Below are 15,205 nucleotides of genomic sequence, written 5' to 3'. Positions count from 1 at the left end.
TTCGATATTGCAGTCTTTTTGTGTGTGTATGTTATAGTCTTGCAAAGGTAGCATATGGTTTTAGCTAATGTTTTTAACACTGTCTTGTATTGATGTAACTTGTAAGCAGATGTTTCTGATATTATTGATGTTTGTAAATAGTTGTTCTCACCTTAGTTTCCAGCCATAACAGTCCACTTTTGTTCTGTATTTTCATGTGACATAAAAGTTCTTTCATTTCTAGAACTTGGAATATATTGCTTACGTTTTTAGTGCCCTCTGTGTGTGTGTGTGTTGTGAGGCTCTTTAGGACACACCCCCAGCAGGACTGGTCATCAACTCCAACCATGTTGAAGTCATAGTCTGAGGTTCTGCTGCCCAGGAAGTACACTACTCTAACATCTACCAACAAGAGGGACCAGGCTGGCATCCAAGTCCACAGAGGTCGCTCCGCATCTGCGATGGTAAGCCAAGACAGTATGATACAGCAGAAATATCTTGGCCCAATGGTGAAGCTTGTGCTGTCCATCCTCTACACTACAGAGTTGATACCTGGACACTCATAGCTGCCCAGGAAAACTGCCTGCATACCTTTTACACCAAATGCCAATGAAGGATCCTTATAATTAGAATTACTGTAAATGCATTTAAGTTTGCAGGGAATTAATTTCGCATTAGCGAGACAGTGGAGTGTTCGCTATTGTTTAAGTTTGAGGTAGCGTCAAAGACTACTCATACTTTAATGGAAAAATGTTTGCGGTGGTTTTAAGTTTGCGGTGAAGTAGCCATCGTGAACATAATAAACCCACTGCAAACATTTCTGCCTTTACAGTAGGTGGCATCACCTTGCCCTAAACAACCAACCAGCATCTGCTGCCCAATAAGCTGGCTGCCCAATAATTAACAAGTTATGCTCGGTCCACCTTAGCCTCTTTCGTCACATTGCAAAGTCAGGGCCATCTCTGGAACCAGTGCCTTGCTGAGGGAACCGACCCAATCAACCTGGTGTGATCAATTTAGCACTGGCTGGTGGGCTCAACCTCACCTCTGTGTGGAGTTACCCGGTAGTTAGAAACAGGCCTGTGGAAACAGATCTGCAGAGGTGCCATGCTCCCTCAGCTCCGGAAGCATGCAAATCTCAGAGAGTGAGTGAATGAGAGTGAGACTGACTTACTAGTCAAGCACAATACCAACAAGAAACAAACTTCTTTAATCAATGATTTTATAACTTTTTGTCCATTCTGTTTACAGTGGCACCAATATTTGCAATATTTAAATTTAAAAATAAGAATCCCATTCAATACTTCCAGTTTTGATAATCGATATTCTCTCACTTACTCACTCTCATGGCAGGGTATAATATTTCTTGTAAGGGAACCATAACCTGCTTCATGAGGGTAAATGAGACAATTTAGTGCTTTGTCTCCAACTCCATGGAACACAGATACAAAATGTGAATTTCTTCTCCATTGCAAGCTAGAGTGGCCAATTATTAAAGACACATGACATATGTTCTTCAATAGAGACTTTATTTAGCAGAATGCAGACAGCCCCACTTGGAATGGACATTGTGTTTTCTTTGAACAGTTAAATTAACTGGAGGTAGGGATAACAAACTTTTTTAAAGTCAAATGCCTGTAATTAAATTTTTATGCATACTGGCAAGTTGAAATAACGCTGTACATCAACTACCTACCTTCCTGATATACCTGACTTGTCACTATGAGTGTAAGACTGTAAGGCCAGGTCAACAGCGACAAAGAACCAATTTGAGTCCATGAAAGCCGGCAGTCCTGTGTCCACATGTGGCACCAGTGAGTTTACATCTGAGCCACATGCTCTACCATCAGTGCTTCAGAGTCCATGAAAGCCGGCAGTCCCGTGTCCACATGTGGCACCAGTGAGTTTACATCTGAGCCACATGCTCTACCATCAGTGCTTCAGAGTCCATGAAAGCCGGCAGTCCTGTGTCCACATGTGGCACCAGTGAGTTTACATCTGAGCCACATGCTCTACCATCAGTGCTGCAGAGTCCATGAAAGCCGGCAGTCCACATGTGGCACCACCAGTGAGTTTACATCTGCGCCACATGCTCTACCATCAGTGCTGCAGAGTCCATGAAAGCCGGCAGTCCTGTGTCCACATGTGGCACCACCAGTGAGTTTACATCTGAGCCACATGCTCTACCATCAGTGCTGCAGAGTCCATGAAAGCCGGCAGTCCTGTGTCCACATGTGGCACCACCAGTGAGTTTACATCTGAGCCACATGCTCTACCATCAGTGCTGCAGAGTCCATGAAAGCCGGCAGTCCACATGTGGCACCGGTGAGTTTACATCTGCGCCACATGCTCTACCATCAGTGCTGCAGAGTCCATGAAAGCCGGCAGTCCTGTGTCCACATGTGGCACCAGCCGACGCAGGTCCTCCAAACCATCCTTACCACCCGCTTCTGTTAAGAAGAAGTTGCCACCGATCAGCAGTTTCTTCAATTGCCTTCCTTTCCAAAGTGCTTGGTTGATGGCATGAAGGCCTCTGGTGTGAATCAAATTGGACCTGTGGTGTGGAAGCATACATACAAGTAAGATAAGCACCAGAGGTCATGGGTTCGAGGCCCCTGATATGCTCCAATTGTTGTGCCCTTGGTGAAGGTAATCTCCAAGCAGCCTTGCAGTGGCATAAGATGGTATCATAAGCTGGGGACGGAGTTTAGCCAACAGAGGAATTTCATTGGCCACCGCAAGATCTGCTTGGAAATTACTTGTTACAACTTTCCTCACTTCACTAATTTGGGGACATCCTTCATATAAGATATTACCTGAAGGTAGCGTGTTTGAGGAGAGCCACAACTTCAGCACATTAAAGAACCCACCACGCCTGTGAGTGGTTTATATCTGTACAGTCCAATGGCTGCAATGGGTAATTACTGTCATATTGACGTCACTAGGTGCTGTATAAAGGCCGCATTTACAGAGCCTGGAATTTAGGCCCACCAATGGTAAGCTCCATACAATTCAGTTATTGACTGTGTGAAGAAAGAGTAGTCTGCCCACCAAATAACAATAATGACAACACTGTAGAAAGTATAAGTACCTCAGGGCCAGCACCTGTAGACAGCTGTGACCACCTGGTGCAAACACCTGCATCAACGTCTCCACACCTGCATCACCTGTGAAAAAACATTTTTGTACAGTACAGCTGAAAAACTGGAAATTAACATAAACAGTACATCAATTCAGTATCAGATGAATAATAGAAAAAATAACAATGAAAATATCTCTAAAAAGGTTTGACTTATTAATATAAACATCTATCCAATACATTAAGTACAAAAAAGTGCAAATAAATACATTTGGTGCAAAACAATTTGGGTGCAATTCAAGAACCTTGTCCCTGTTGCCTTACCCCAAAATGAATGCAAATACCTCTGATTCAGTGCAACTGAAAGGAATTTTTTTAACATTCTGTGTTTCCAAACATCTTTCACAGTCATGTTCTCTACATGTAAGTCTGCCATAGATACACTGGTTGGATGTCAAATACAATACTGAGTCTGACCTACCCAGTCTGTTTCCAGACAGCCACAGTTCCCTTAGCCTAGTATTTCTTCTCAAGGCAAGAACAACCTCTGATGTAGCAACACTGCATCCACCTGGTGAAAGGCAAGGTTAAGTCATTATATTAAGCACCGCAAAACTCAGTTTGAAAGTCGAATAAGAGATAGAACTAGGTACTGGCTGCTGGAATGATTTGTATAGTCTAGTAATAGTGTATTTACAATGTATGTTTCCCAATAGGGAAAGCATATTGGTTTTGCTGGTGTGTTCTTCTTTTTGTCCTCCTCTTCTATTGTGCAGTTCCTTTCATGACTGCTAGGTGGCGCTGGTAGACTGGGAATGCAATACATACCAATATCTCACCATTTTGTATGAGGATCACATAGGAAGCTTCAGGAAAGGTCTATACAATGGAATTTGCATTATGCTTATGATGGGAGGGAAACATCCTGCATTGTCTCGAAAATGTTGCCTTTCTATAGTTTCTTGATTAAAATATGCACCCCAAATTTGGACCAAATCTCAGAACAAAAGCGTGTTGTGCAGTCAATTTTGCCAACATTTGAGAACTCTGCTTTCCATAAAACAAAATGAGCAAGAACCAGTATAAACAATCATACTAGATTGTAAGTGAATGAGTGAGTGAGTGAGTGAGAATCAGAAGTTCCTCTTGTCCAGCTTTCTTGATAAGATATATTATTTGATTTATGTGACTAGATATGATATCTGTTCTGTTATCTAATTTGTTTAATAGTTACCGATTATGTTCCTGACGTTCTCTTATGTTACAGTATCCTATGTTCACTTATACTTTATGTTGTTATGTGTCTTATAAACCCACGTGGGCTGGTAGTTAATAAAATTCGGTCGTTTGTTCATTTATTATAATCATACACTTCAACATTTTCTCTTTACCTGCAGAAGTGGATGAGACTACCTCCATCTTCAGACAAGTCAGCCGAGACTTGCTGATCAGCTGGGCCAAGGCCCCCGAGCCTTTCTCCGACCTGTAGTTGTTGAAGGACACATCAAGCATCTCCAACTTGCAGGAGTCTGGGGCCTCTACAAAGATAAGATAAAAAGATTTTAACAAAACTACCCCTGCAGGTCCATAGTAAGCTGCTAGGGGGCCCAAACATACACTTATTCTTCCTAATAGCATCCAGGACAAAAGTACAAAAAAAGCAAAAATCTGCTGCAATGCCATGAGGCTCAAAATCATACAGAACTGTCAAGTCAACAATACCTTAGCCCAATCGGCATGTATTCATGTACCAAATATCACTGCAATATCTAAAAGTTCTTAGTACTATAAATGCAGATATGTTCGCGGCGGTTTTATATTTGCATTTTTTGTGGTGGCCACTTCACTGCGAACATTTTTCCATTATAGTATGAGACTGCAGTCTATGGCGCTACCGCAAACTTAAAACCATCGCCAACACTCCATTTTCCCGCTACCGCGAAAGTAAATCGCCGCGAACTTAAATGCATATACAGTATCTTCAAACTGGACACATACACACAGAAGTACTATATGATGCTTTGGACATATGATACCAACATGTAGTAACCAATAGATTTGTGAATCCACAAATGAGAATTTGTAACTTAAGAGAATTGACCAATCACACGGTCTGTAGCTTGACTGCTATATCAAAATGAAAAGTTGTAGACATCGATATCACCTGAAATGGCATTGAAGATTGTAGCTAACTCCTCTGTGTACAGCTGGCAGTTGTGAAGCCTGAGTGAGCGGATCACTGAGTCGTGTGTTAGAAGCCAGGTCAAGGCACTCATGTCCAAGGGTCTGCTGGGTTGTGCCTCCAATGTTGGTACACAGAAGGACAGGTCCACAGACACTATCCCACTTATGACACCATCTGGGGAGGCAACACACAGAAGTAGTCATGAGAGTTTATTGATGAATGAATTACGACCTATAATATCATACCCACTGGGTTAAGTGCAGATCACAACAAAAGAATGGTTACGGTGCGGCCACATACAGGACATTCGATAGCTGTACCATTTTGATAATAGGATTTTTAACCATTTTGATAATAGGATTTTTAAGCAGGCAGTGACAGAGGCAACCAACCCACAAGGATCCAAGATAGCGTTTTGTGCAGTATTAGAGACAGCTGAACATTGTAGGACACATGCATGGCTGTCCTAAAAAATGCCCCAAGTTAGCGATCGTAGGACAATCACACCAGACCACGCCTTTAACAACAGACTGATATACATGACATATTATCTTTTTGTCAAGCTAGCACAAGAACTATATTCTACCAAGTGAATTTGACTTCTCCTCTCTACTTTGTGATAGTGAAAAGCCATTTTTTGTTTTAATGAAGTTATCTTTATCTTTAAGTTGGAAATAACCGTGTACATTTTGATCCAAAAGTAGTCACACTGCTTGATCACTTCAGAATCTGTTCTTACCAGAAGACAGCATTGGGAAGCTGTTCCAGCACACAGGTCTCCAGTGGGAGGCATCCTGACCAAAGGCCATGCAGTGGTGCAGCTTCAGTTGCTGCAGATCTGGTGCACAGCTGTTTGCAGCAGCATTACAATAACTGCAAAACAGAATTGCAACAGTTAACAGTAATTGCAGCCATAACTCTGCTTTCCAACAATACTTCATTACAGTCAGGCCATCAGAAGTTCTAACCTTTTAAACTAAAAAAACAGGGCACTGTGCCTGTCAACGCTTCTTGCATGCACCAAACAACCAAACAGAATGAAGTGTACTAGTACAATCAGCAGTGCACTTGGCACATGCAAAATCGGGGTTGAACAAGTCCCCTAGTCCGACTGTCCCAGGCAAGTAAAAGTGCTACCCCACTTGCCTGATCGGCCAAGTAAGATATTTCGATGAGTGAGATTTTGAATTACATGTACTACATGGTGATGCACTTGTTACTATTTATAGTCATGGCATCAAGCATTGTTCATCGTAGAAAAAAAGTGCCAATAGCAAAATAAAGAAGCTCATTACTGGAGGTGAAAATACAAATAAGAATTATTATATTTCTTTAAACTACGGGCAAGTGAAATGTTACTTCAGGCAAGCAAGTCTTTTATGTACTTGCCCAATAGGACAAGTAAATTTTAGAAAATTTGTTAAACCCTAAAAACACATTTTAAAAATTGGAAGCCTGTGTGGTAGAAGCCCATTGTGATTACCCGAGTTATCGTCCTGTCAAGAACACCTGTATTGAATGTTAACACGGCCCAGGTATGTCATAATGTACGTAATATACGGTACAGGACAGGAGGTTGACTGTGGAAAATACTTTTGACCACACACAACTGTACTCTACACAACTTTTAGAGATCAAAAGTCTGTGCGGAAGTATGCTGACCTTTGCTTGGCTTGCAGCAGACTGAGTAGGATGTTAGGAAATGTCCAGTGACAGAGCAGTTCATTCTCCAGGAACAGGTGTGTCAGCTTCCCTCCCTTCCTCTGACACTCAAGCAGACTGCTCACTACATCATCTTTGGGTAGGCTGTCGTAGGACCCTGTACAAAACATTCACCAAAATAGGCATCAATATTGTTGAAGGAGAAGGATGGGCTCACCCTTCCTATACTGCACCTTTCAAACAGTGGATTACATTACCCAAGTTGCCTTTTTGGCCTCAAACGGCTTTAAGGGACTACTGTAAAATGTATTTAAATTTGCTGGGATTTTATCTTATAGTGTCCGTAACTCCAGTAGAGTCTATAACCCAAATAGTGTTTGTTCCCCCAGTAGTGTTCATACCCCTAGTAGTGTCTGTGCCCGCAGTAGTGTCTGTACCCTGAGTAGACGTCCTTACCCGCAGTAGTGTCTGTACCCGCAGTAGTGTCTTTACCCGCAGTAGTGTCTGTACCCGCAGTAGTGTCCATACCCCCAGTAGTGTCTGTGCCCGCAGTAGTGTCTGTACCCGCAGTAGTGTCCTTACCCGCAGTAGTGTCTGTACCCGCAGTAGTGTCCATCCCCCAGTAGTGTCTGTGCCCGCAGTAGTGTCCGTACCCCCAGTAGTGTCCGTACCCCCAGTAGTGTCCGTATCCCCAGTAGTGTCCGTACCCCCAGTAGTGCCCGTACCCCCAGTAGTGCCCGTACCCCCAGTAGTGTCCATACTTCCAGTAGTGTCCGTACCCCCAGTAGTGTCCATACTTCCAGTAGTGTCCGTACCCCCAGTAGTGTCCAGACTTCCAGTAGTGTCCGTACCCCCAGTAGTGCCTGTACCAACAGTAGTGTCTGTACCCCCAGTAGTGTCTGTCACCAGTAGTGTCTGTACCCCCAGTTAAGTGTTCTTTTCTCCTTTTTCCGTTAGTACCCTGTGACGATCATCACGTTCACTTGATAATTATGGCACATACACAAGGTACCCCAATTGTAAGTATGATCCACTTGCACCAGAAAGGACTCCTACTCTTTTCAACAAGTGTGTTGGGTTCCTGAGTGAGTGAGTGGTGGGTTCTTTTGCATGCTTGAGGTGTGGCTTTCCACGAACATGGAACCTCCATTTAATGTCCCCCGTGAGTAGTGTCCGTACCCCCAGTAGTGTTCATACCCCCATAGTATCTGTACCCTGGAGTACTGGTGTGATACCCCAAGTAGGGCCCTGTTACTGTCAAAGTGTGACTTGTAAGATATATAACAAATCTCTATGAGTAACTGCCTGGCATATCTTTACCTCCACTGATGCTGATCCTTTCCAAGTTGTACCATGTCTTTAGCAGGTCACAGAAGCTTGTCACTAAACTTGTGCTTGTCAGAACATCATGTAGAACAACTTCCCTGACTGTGGCTTGATGTTTGGTGGACAGTGGCACCACCAATGGCAGATTGTCATCACCAGTGATGCTGTCAGTGTCTGAGTTCTGTCCAAGGAAACATTACATCTTAATGTTAACACTACAAAAAGTACAGCAACTTGATAACTATATATAAGGAACAAATGTACACAATCAAAATTATACCCCACATTGAACGTGTATGAATAAGTATCAACATATCAACATGTTGAGTCTAGATTTAATCATTTTTGTACAATTATAGTCAAATTTGGTTCTTCACTTCTCTTATACCTATTTGTACACTGCAAGCTCTCCTATAGCTACTTAGATGTAGTAGTGGACACACAGAACATTTTAAATTGTTTTGAGCAGGCAGAAAGAAACACGAACAGCTTTGAGCATTCATAATTCATATCGTGAACAATTCATGATTAAGTGACGCTTCAATCTCATTTGGGCAGATTGAACAAAACCTCTGGTCACAAAATTTTACTAAATATCATCTTCTGACTTCTACTTTTAGTCTGTGACTACAGATTCTTATCTTTGTGATTGTGCTACGTAGTTAACCTGGGTACCATCCAGAAAGTAGTTCACTCTGGCGTTTATTATACACTATATACAGTCGCTTCTCGCTCCGACATTCATTATACACTGTATATATCGCTTCTCTGCTGTTCTGTCTGGGATCCTCGACCACATTAACGTCTGGAATCGTCCAAATTTTGAACGATGGCGCTGATTGGTCCCTACATATGAGCAAAGTAATGAATGGGTTCAAGCGCTCATTCGAACAGGCGTTCCAACACCCGAAATGCCCTTTGTCTACTTGTGGGAGGGCCTGTTGTCATCGAACGAGTGCTCTAGAACCCATTCCTTCATTAGCTCAATAACTGAGGTAACCACCAAACAACAAATTTTACTATCATCTACTGACTTCTACGTTCAGTTTCTGAATGCGGATTCTTATCTTTAGTTTGTGATTGCTCTATGTAGTTCAAACATATATCTACATTTGAAAGATTCTTTTCTTGTCCATACCTTTCTTTCAAGCATGACTCCGCATGTACAGCTGCAACCTGTGTCTCCAGGCAGCAATGGGAGCTCCTCTTCAAAACAGTTCACATTTACTTGTGTGTGGTCAGATGTACTACAGCCTACTCCTACTGCGATGTCATACAGATCCTCAGAGTCACTGGTTCTTTCATCCTTGTCTGTCACAGTTTCATCTAAAGAGTTGCTGGAATCTGTTCTCCTATGAGATGTCGAAGCTTGGTCCTGCTCGTGGAAAGTTTCATCAGAGTGTAGTGGCGGGATTCTTGATGAATGTGGTCCTATTGTTGTCTTCATACCACCTTGTTCAACATCAATGTTGTCATCTCCTGAAAAGTCCTCTCCGTGTACACATGAGTCTTTTCGTGTGTTGTTACAGTACAGACAGGGTGTGTTAGCCTCTGCTTCTAAGCCTGCACAGAGACTGAGCAGCTGTATTGCTGTCCTGTAGAAAATAACAAATTATTAAGGATAGTACAATTAATATGTATCGTTATTGTTTTTACCTGATAATCAAAAAGTCAAAGTGAAAATTCTCTATCTCAATTTCCTATTCCAACTTTATTTCAGTAAAGGACCTTTTTTCCAAACTGAGTCAAATGTCTTATTAAAATCTACAAAACAGGCATAGGGCCATGCATTTTTTAATCAGACATTTGCTAACTTAAGTTACAACAAAGGCTTGTTCTAAACATTTTTAAATAACCAGCCTGTTGTGGTTTGAAAAGTGTATTGTTCTGCACAGTTAACAATTCAGGCAAATAGTCAAAATAGATAATTTTTGTAAACACTTGTATATAGGTGTTAAAGTATAATTAATTCGAAATACCAATAAAAAGTTAATTAATGCAATCCATTGTATTCTCAGTTCAATTCAGTGCATGAAATATATGCGCTGCGCATCCTCCTACGCAGGGACATCCAACGGTGAAACCGCCTGAGTGTCTGGATATGTACCCTACTTTCTCAACTGTCACTCTTAGTTTCTGTGGGCGTCGCCACAAGCCAGCTGTCAGCCAATCACAAAATAGGCCTTTCATTTTTTTAAAGGGATCTCGCATACATAAGGGTAAGCTCATTAAAATCTATACGCAGGGAGGTCAGGAACTAAGACTAGTAAGAGTGACGGTTGAGAAAGTAGGGTACATCCAGACAGACAGTTTCGCCGTTGGATGTTCCCGCGTGGGAGGATGGCGTTGAGAAGCTGTGAAGTTTCAATAACAGAACTAAACCACTACTAGCACCTGTCTGTTCCCCCGGGTACCCCGTGCATGGTCAGTTTCTCCAGCTTGGAAACTGGAGACGACAGACATCTCCTCAGGAAGGTCCCCACACCTGGCAGGCCTCGGAACCAGTGGATCTCCAGGTGGGACACAGTTTCCAGGAGACATCTGCAACATAGGTAGATGAAGGTTAGATGTCCAGGTATAATAAGATGATAAGCAACCAGATAAATTTGAAATGGTTAGAGTTTAGAGCTGTGTACCAGTGCTCTGTACCGAGTGCAAGCCAGGCAGGGGACGGTTACCTTGAGAGATAAAATTACTGTGAATAATCCAAGATAGCAGTCTCTGAACCCCAGTGATCGACAAAACGACAATCTTGTAACGGTCAAATTTTTGTTGCATCATGAGTCTACCACAATCAAACACGTTTTCATTGGTTCAAACATGCTTCCATCCTCATTGAAGATTATTTGAATGGTCAGGCACAGATACAGGTCCAGACCTGTACCCAAACTCGTGTACCTGTACCTGTATCTTAAATTTCTTTAGGTACACAGCTCTAGGTTAGACAGCAATTCCGATATCTTTTGTCATTGACAGGACAACACATCAGGATTTAGTAGCTTTAAAACAAAAACTCTGAATTGATACGTGTGTGAGGACTGGAGACAATTCTACGATCATGCATGATACATGTATGCATGTATGATATGAAGAATTGGAGTCAAGACAAGGTTGAGTACAGCAGTTAAAGTCTGGCCGGTGAGGCTATGGGACCAGTGAGGTGAGGTGAGGTGAGCTAAAGTCTGTATGAGAGAGGACAGAATGTGCAAATTCCTATCAGCAAACTTGTCAAACTTTCTGGCAATTTTATTATCCCATGGGATGAAATATTAAGCTCCTGTTTTCCAACAACAGGAGCTCCTTGACTTTTAAGCACACAACTTTGTCTTGACTCCAGTGGATCGACCAAGATACTAGCCTGATGCAGCTGACTTTCTGTAGGGCTGGGGCCAAGGGTGACTTTACTGATATTTGAAGAACATTTTAAGCGAGAGCAAACCTGTGCAGAAGCTGGTCCTGTAGTATGTAGTTGAAGGCCCTACTGTCGTACAGAAGAAGCCTGTGGACATGTGGAGCGTACAGCATCAGGTCCTGGGCAGCACGGAGACACTGGTCTGAACAGCTGGGGGACAGCAGGAGAGGCTCTGAAAGGGAGAAAGGTGGATCCACATAGTTAACGTCCTTACAAAGATCTTCTTTTGAGAGGACACAAATTTGGTTAGTCAACATTTGCTTCACAAGTCACATTGCGAGGTCCGAAATCAGCTGTGATGGCAGTCAGAAATTTCAATAACCTTGAAATGAGCTAAATAACTTTACCGGGTAATAACTTGCTGCGAATTTGTCTAATTCTTTGATAATCTTTTTTAAATCAACTTTAACCGTAACTTTGCTCACACAACACCACAGAGGTCAATTGAGGACAAGGTCCCAGTTTACATTTAAGCCAAGTGCAAACATTGAGAATTTGAAGTGAATGAGGCTCACCAAAAACACAGAACACTTTTCAGCCATGTTAGCACATGTATTCAAATTGTCATTTTGCAGCAGATTATGAGAAACATGAACTCAAGTCTAGACCTTCGAAACTCTTTTGTGACTTTTGTGCCATACACTTTAATCAGTGGAATGCACTGCTTTAAGGTCCTCAAAATCCCCAAGCACACTGCGAGTTAGACCCTGCTGTCGTCCTTTCTTTTAAAGTTTTATTAAAGGGATACAGCTCAGCAAAAGAATAAATACAACCAAGGTTTCAGCACATTTATACCTCGGTTGTCCTCCTGTGGTCTGGGCGGACGAGACCTGTACCACAGTAACTTGTGGAAGTACCGCTGTAGGTACTGCTGTCTCCAGTCTGGTTTGTCTTCATCACAAACATCGTCTGATGGGATGGTTTTCTCCACCCTACTTCTGACGACACACTCACTGACGACGTGTCTGACGACACAAATCAAGAAAAAAAGACATGTAACAATTTGCTAAATGAGAATCATAAACTAAACTCATCAGGCCATGTCAATTTGCATACACATCAATTTTCATTTATTTCCCAAAAGATTTTTAACCTATACACAGAAAGTCATATAAATTACAAGGCTTGAAATATTTTTTTCTGCATCCCTGCACTGGTGCAGGTAACATTGAAAATTACCTGCACCAGACAAATTTTACCTGCACCACAATTGCTATTTTTTCTCTTATACTTTATAGGTAGTAACATTCAATGCAGCTAATAACAATCCACATACACTTACATCATATGACATGTATGTATAAAACCCAGTACATGGACCAGTGCAGGTTAGGTGCAGGTAGACACCAGAAATACCTGCACAGCTCCAATTTCACCTGCACTATAGTGCATATGCAGGTGGTATTTCGAGCCCTGAATTAGGTGCAAAATGAGCAGATAAATGCTATAAATGACTGCTTGTACCTGAACATCATTCTGGATTCCCATTTGAAGTGACTTGCAAAGAGGGTATGCCACACCGGATTTGGGTCAACACCTGCACAAAATAGAAATTAGCAATTTGTCGTGGAGCCCCAAAACTGCAAAAAGGCGCAATTTCAAACTCACTCAGTTAGACTCCCATGTTAGTCCGAGCAACAACCTGGCGCAGGCAACCACCTGCCGTCAGAGGACACATTCAAACAGTCCCGTCCATTTTTACGTAGTTAAGACCCCTTCCAAGCAACAACCTGTCTTCCCTAGCCAGCAACCTCTTTTTTTTACAGTCCCAAAGGTGCATTCCACCTGCCCTCACTAACCAAAATTGAATGACAACACCTAGCATCCATTTTATATGCGGAATTATGTGGGCACAGTTACCCTGGTGAGGTGAGGTGAGTTACCCTGGACTTTGAGACTTATTTTTTCCTTAGGTTTCCTTAGAAAACTTGTTCTTTTAAATGTTATTCTGTGTGTTTGAATGGATGAATGCGTGTGCTCTATTATTTCATGATTGTTAAAGTTAATCAATACCCGAAGGTACCCACACTACTTCCATGCCTCACCTGTCTGAAGAATATCATCATGACAGTTGTTGAGGTGATGCTGACACAGGTGAGGTAATATGCCTGCCACAAAGGTGCCAGGTAGCCTGGACAGTATGTCAGGTGGATAGGACTCAAGGTGGTGTCCCACCTGCACCTGACATCTTTCCTGTAAAGTCTCCAGATGTTTCATTCTGGGTCACTTTAGGTCGGACCAGGTCCTATTGTTCAAGTTTTATACGGAGATCTGAAATAAATGAATAGCATGTATTGTAATGTTAACATCAGGCCACAGCAAGTAAGTTTCATGGATGACATCAGCCCGCATTGATTTTTGCCTGATTTCAGAAAAACATTTGAGTATTTTCTTTAATGTTATTTGTTTGCTGACCACAAATTTCCAGAAACGCACACCCCTATTCACTCATACGCAACACACTCACATCTGGTTTATCATCCTATGTTTATCGTTTATGTGAATAAATGGCATAGCCCACCTCGTCGCGTCGAACCTCTTGACTTCACATGTTAAATCCCCATTGGCGAAATATGGTGTCATCACTGTCATGCCACCTTCAAACTACTAGTATAACTACTAGTATACCTCTATTTTCTTTGCCATTGGGGTGATTATGAAATCTAAAATACAACTTCTTTACCTCCTAACAGAAGCGCCCTCTGGCGAATCCTGCAGAACCTGCACTACAGGAACATCAAGTCACACGCATAAAACACAAACTCATCATTCAAACAAACATACACATGTATTAAACAGTTACACACACAGTCAGAAAAATAGACAAGTGCAAGCCCAAACCAACAGGACACAACGTCGGGTTGCAGCATCATTCAATTTTCAACACAACTCAATTTACTTCTATCCCCCCACCCCACACGTGCACACCTCCCTGCTCCCCTGGCCTGGTCTGTCACCTGTAGTAACGGTAGTAGGCATAACACCGGTCAATCAGTGTAACAGAAATACCCTACCAGGTCCATAGTTCTATGAGCTTCACACGAACCGCCAGTACTGCCCAGGTTTCTATCCTATCATGAACAAAATGTGAAACGATGAACTCAGCTCACCGCAAATGTTGGTATTTTGAATAACCAGTTGCCAAATATGTCGATACTTTCTCCCATCCCTTGGAGCAAAAAATGCGGAATCTGGTGTTTCCAAACGACGTGCTGTTTTTCTTTCATTGAGAATAATGAATCTCCCAGATTTGTGCATGAAGAGTAGAGTTCATAAATCTTATTCCGCAGATTGGTACTATGTAGCACGCTCTCTTGAATAACACGTTACCACTTATTACAACAACACATGAACAATACCCATATGTAGCAAGGAAAAAATGACATTGCCTCTATAGGCCTGTTAGGCAAGGGCCTCATTAAGTATCCCAAATATGCAGAAAATATGTTAATGAGATTGGGTGCATATACGGATATGCTTTTGTATCTAACATGCTTCTTCACACACTGATTTTGTGATCAGATTATTTTGACATCATTTCCTAGTTCCATAATTCTGCCCT

General features: G+C 42.1%; 2 protein-coding genes across 6 annotated transcripts; both read right to left on the bottom strand.

Annotated features, from left to right (window-relative positions):
• Window positions 1-1,487: 1,487 nt before the first annotated feature.
• Window positions 1,488-8,414, bottom strand: LOC118423792. Its single transcript, XM_035832025.1, has 9 exons — window positions 8,226-8,414; window positions 6,906-7,062; window positions 5,983-6,116; window positions 5,223-5,417; window positions 4,450-4,596; window positions 3,540-3,629; window positions 3,071-3,146; window positions 2,335-2,533; window positions 1,488-2,255 (listed from the first exon to the last, which is right to left on the bottom strand). Exons 3-9 carry the CDS (start codon window positions 6,050-6,052, stop codon window positions 2,232-2,234), a joined length of 801 nt encoding a protein of 266 aa, XP_035687918.1. The 5' UTR covers window positions 6,053-6,116; window positions 6,906-7,062; window positions 8,226-8,414; the 3' UTR covers window positions 1,488-2,231.
• An 854-nt stretch (window positions 8,415-9,268) lies between these two features.
• Window positions 9,269-15,112, bottom strand: LOC118424155. Of its 5 annotated transcripts, none has more exons than XM_035832682.1 (7): window positions 14,658-15,112; window positions 13,689-13,914; window positions 13,108-13,180; window positions 12,439-12,608; window positions 11,671-11,815; window positions 10,626-10,772; window positions 9,269-9,826 (listed from the first exon to the last, which is right to left on the bottom strand). In XM_035832682.1, the coding sequence occupies exons 2-7, from the start codon at window positions 13,858-13,860 to the stop codon at window positions 9,301-9,303; spliced, it is 1,233 nt and encodes a 410-aa protein (XP_035688575.1). In that variant the 5' UTR covers window positions 13,861-13,914; window positions 14,658-15,112; the 3' UTR covers window positions 9,269-9,300. The 5 variants fall into 5 exon arrangements, with proteins under 5 accessions (XP_035688575.1, XP_035688580.1, XP_035688577.1 ...); XM_035832687.1 differs by having other exon boundaries at window positions 12,439-12,581; XM_035832684.1 differs by having other exon boundaries at window positions 14,754-15,112.
• Between the last annotated feature and the right edge of the window lie 93 nt (window positions 15,113-15,205).

The sequence above is a fragment of the Branchiostoma floridae genome, chromosome 10, assembly GCF_000003815.2.
Source record: "Branchiostoma floridae strain S238N-H82 chromosome 10, Bfl_VNyyK, whole genome shotgun sequence".
Lineage (NCBI taxonomy): Eukaryota > Metazoa > Chordata > Leptocardii > Amphioxiformes > Branchiostomatidae > Branchiostoma > Branchiostoma floridae.
This window is presented reverse-complemented; position numbering and strand designations above follow the sequence as displayed.

What these genes read in the sequence shown, in the direction of transcription:
- LOC118423792 (XM_035832025.1), bottom strand. Translation starts at nt 6,052, where the DNA reads ATGGCCTTTGGTCAGGATGCCTCCCACTGGAGACCTGTGTGCTGGAAC. An exon ending in GCTGTCTGGAAACAGACTGG is followed by an intron (nt 3,147 to 3,539) that starts GTAGGTCAGACT and finishes GTTTTTTCACAG; the next exon opens with GTGATGCAGGTGTGGAGACG. An exon ending in CTACAGGTGCTGGCCCTGAG is followed by an intron (nt 2,534 to 3,070) that starts GTACTTATACTT and finishes TCCACACCACAG; the next exon opens with GTCCAATTTGATTCACACCA.
- LOC118424155 (XM_035832682.1), bottom strand. Translation starts at nt 13,860, where the DNA reads ATGAAACATCTGGAGACTTTACAGGAAAGATGTCAGGTGCAGGTGGGA. An exon ending in GAATCCAGAATGATGTTCAG is followed by an intron (nt 12,609 to 13,107) that starts GTACAAGCAGTC and finishes TTGTGTCGTCAG; the next exon opens with ACACGTCGTCAGTGAGTGTG. An exon ending in ACCACAGGAGGACAACCGAG is followed by an intron (nt 11,816 to 12,438) that starts GTATAAATGTGC and finishes TCTCCCTTTCAG; the next exon opens with AGCCTCTCCTGCTGTCCCCC.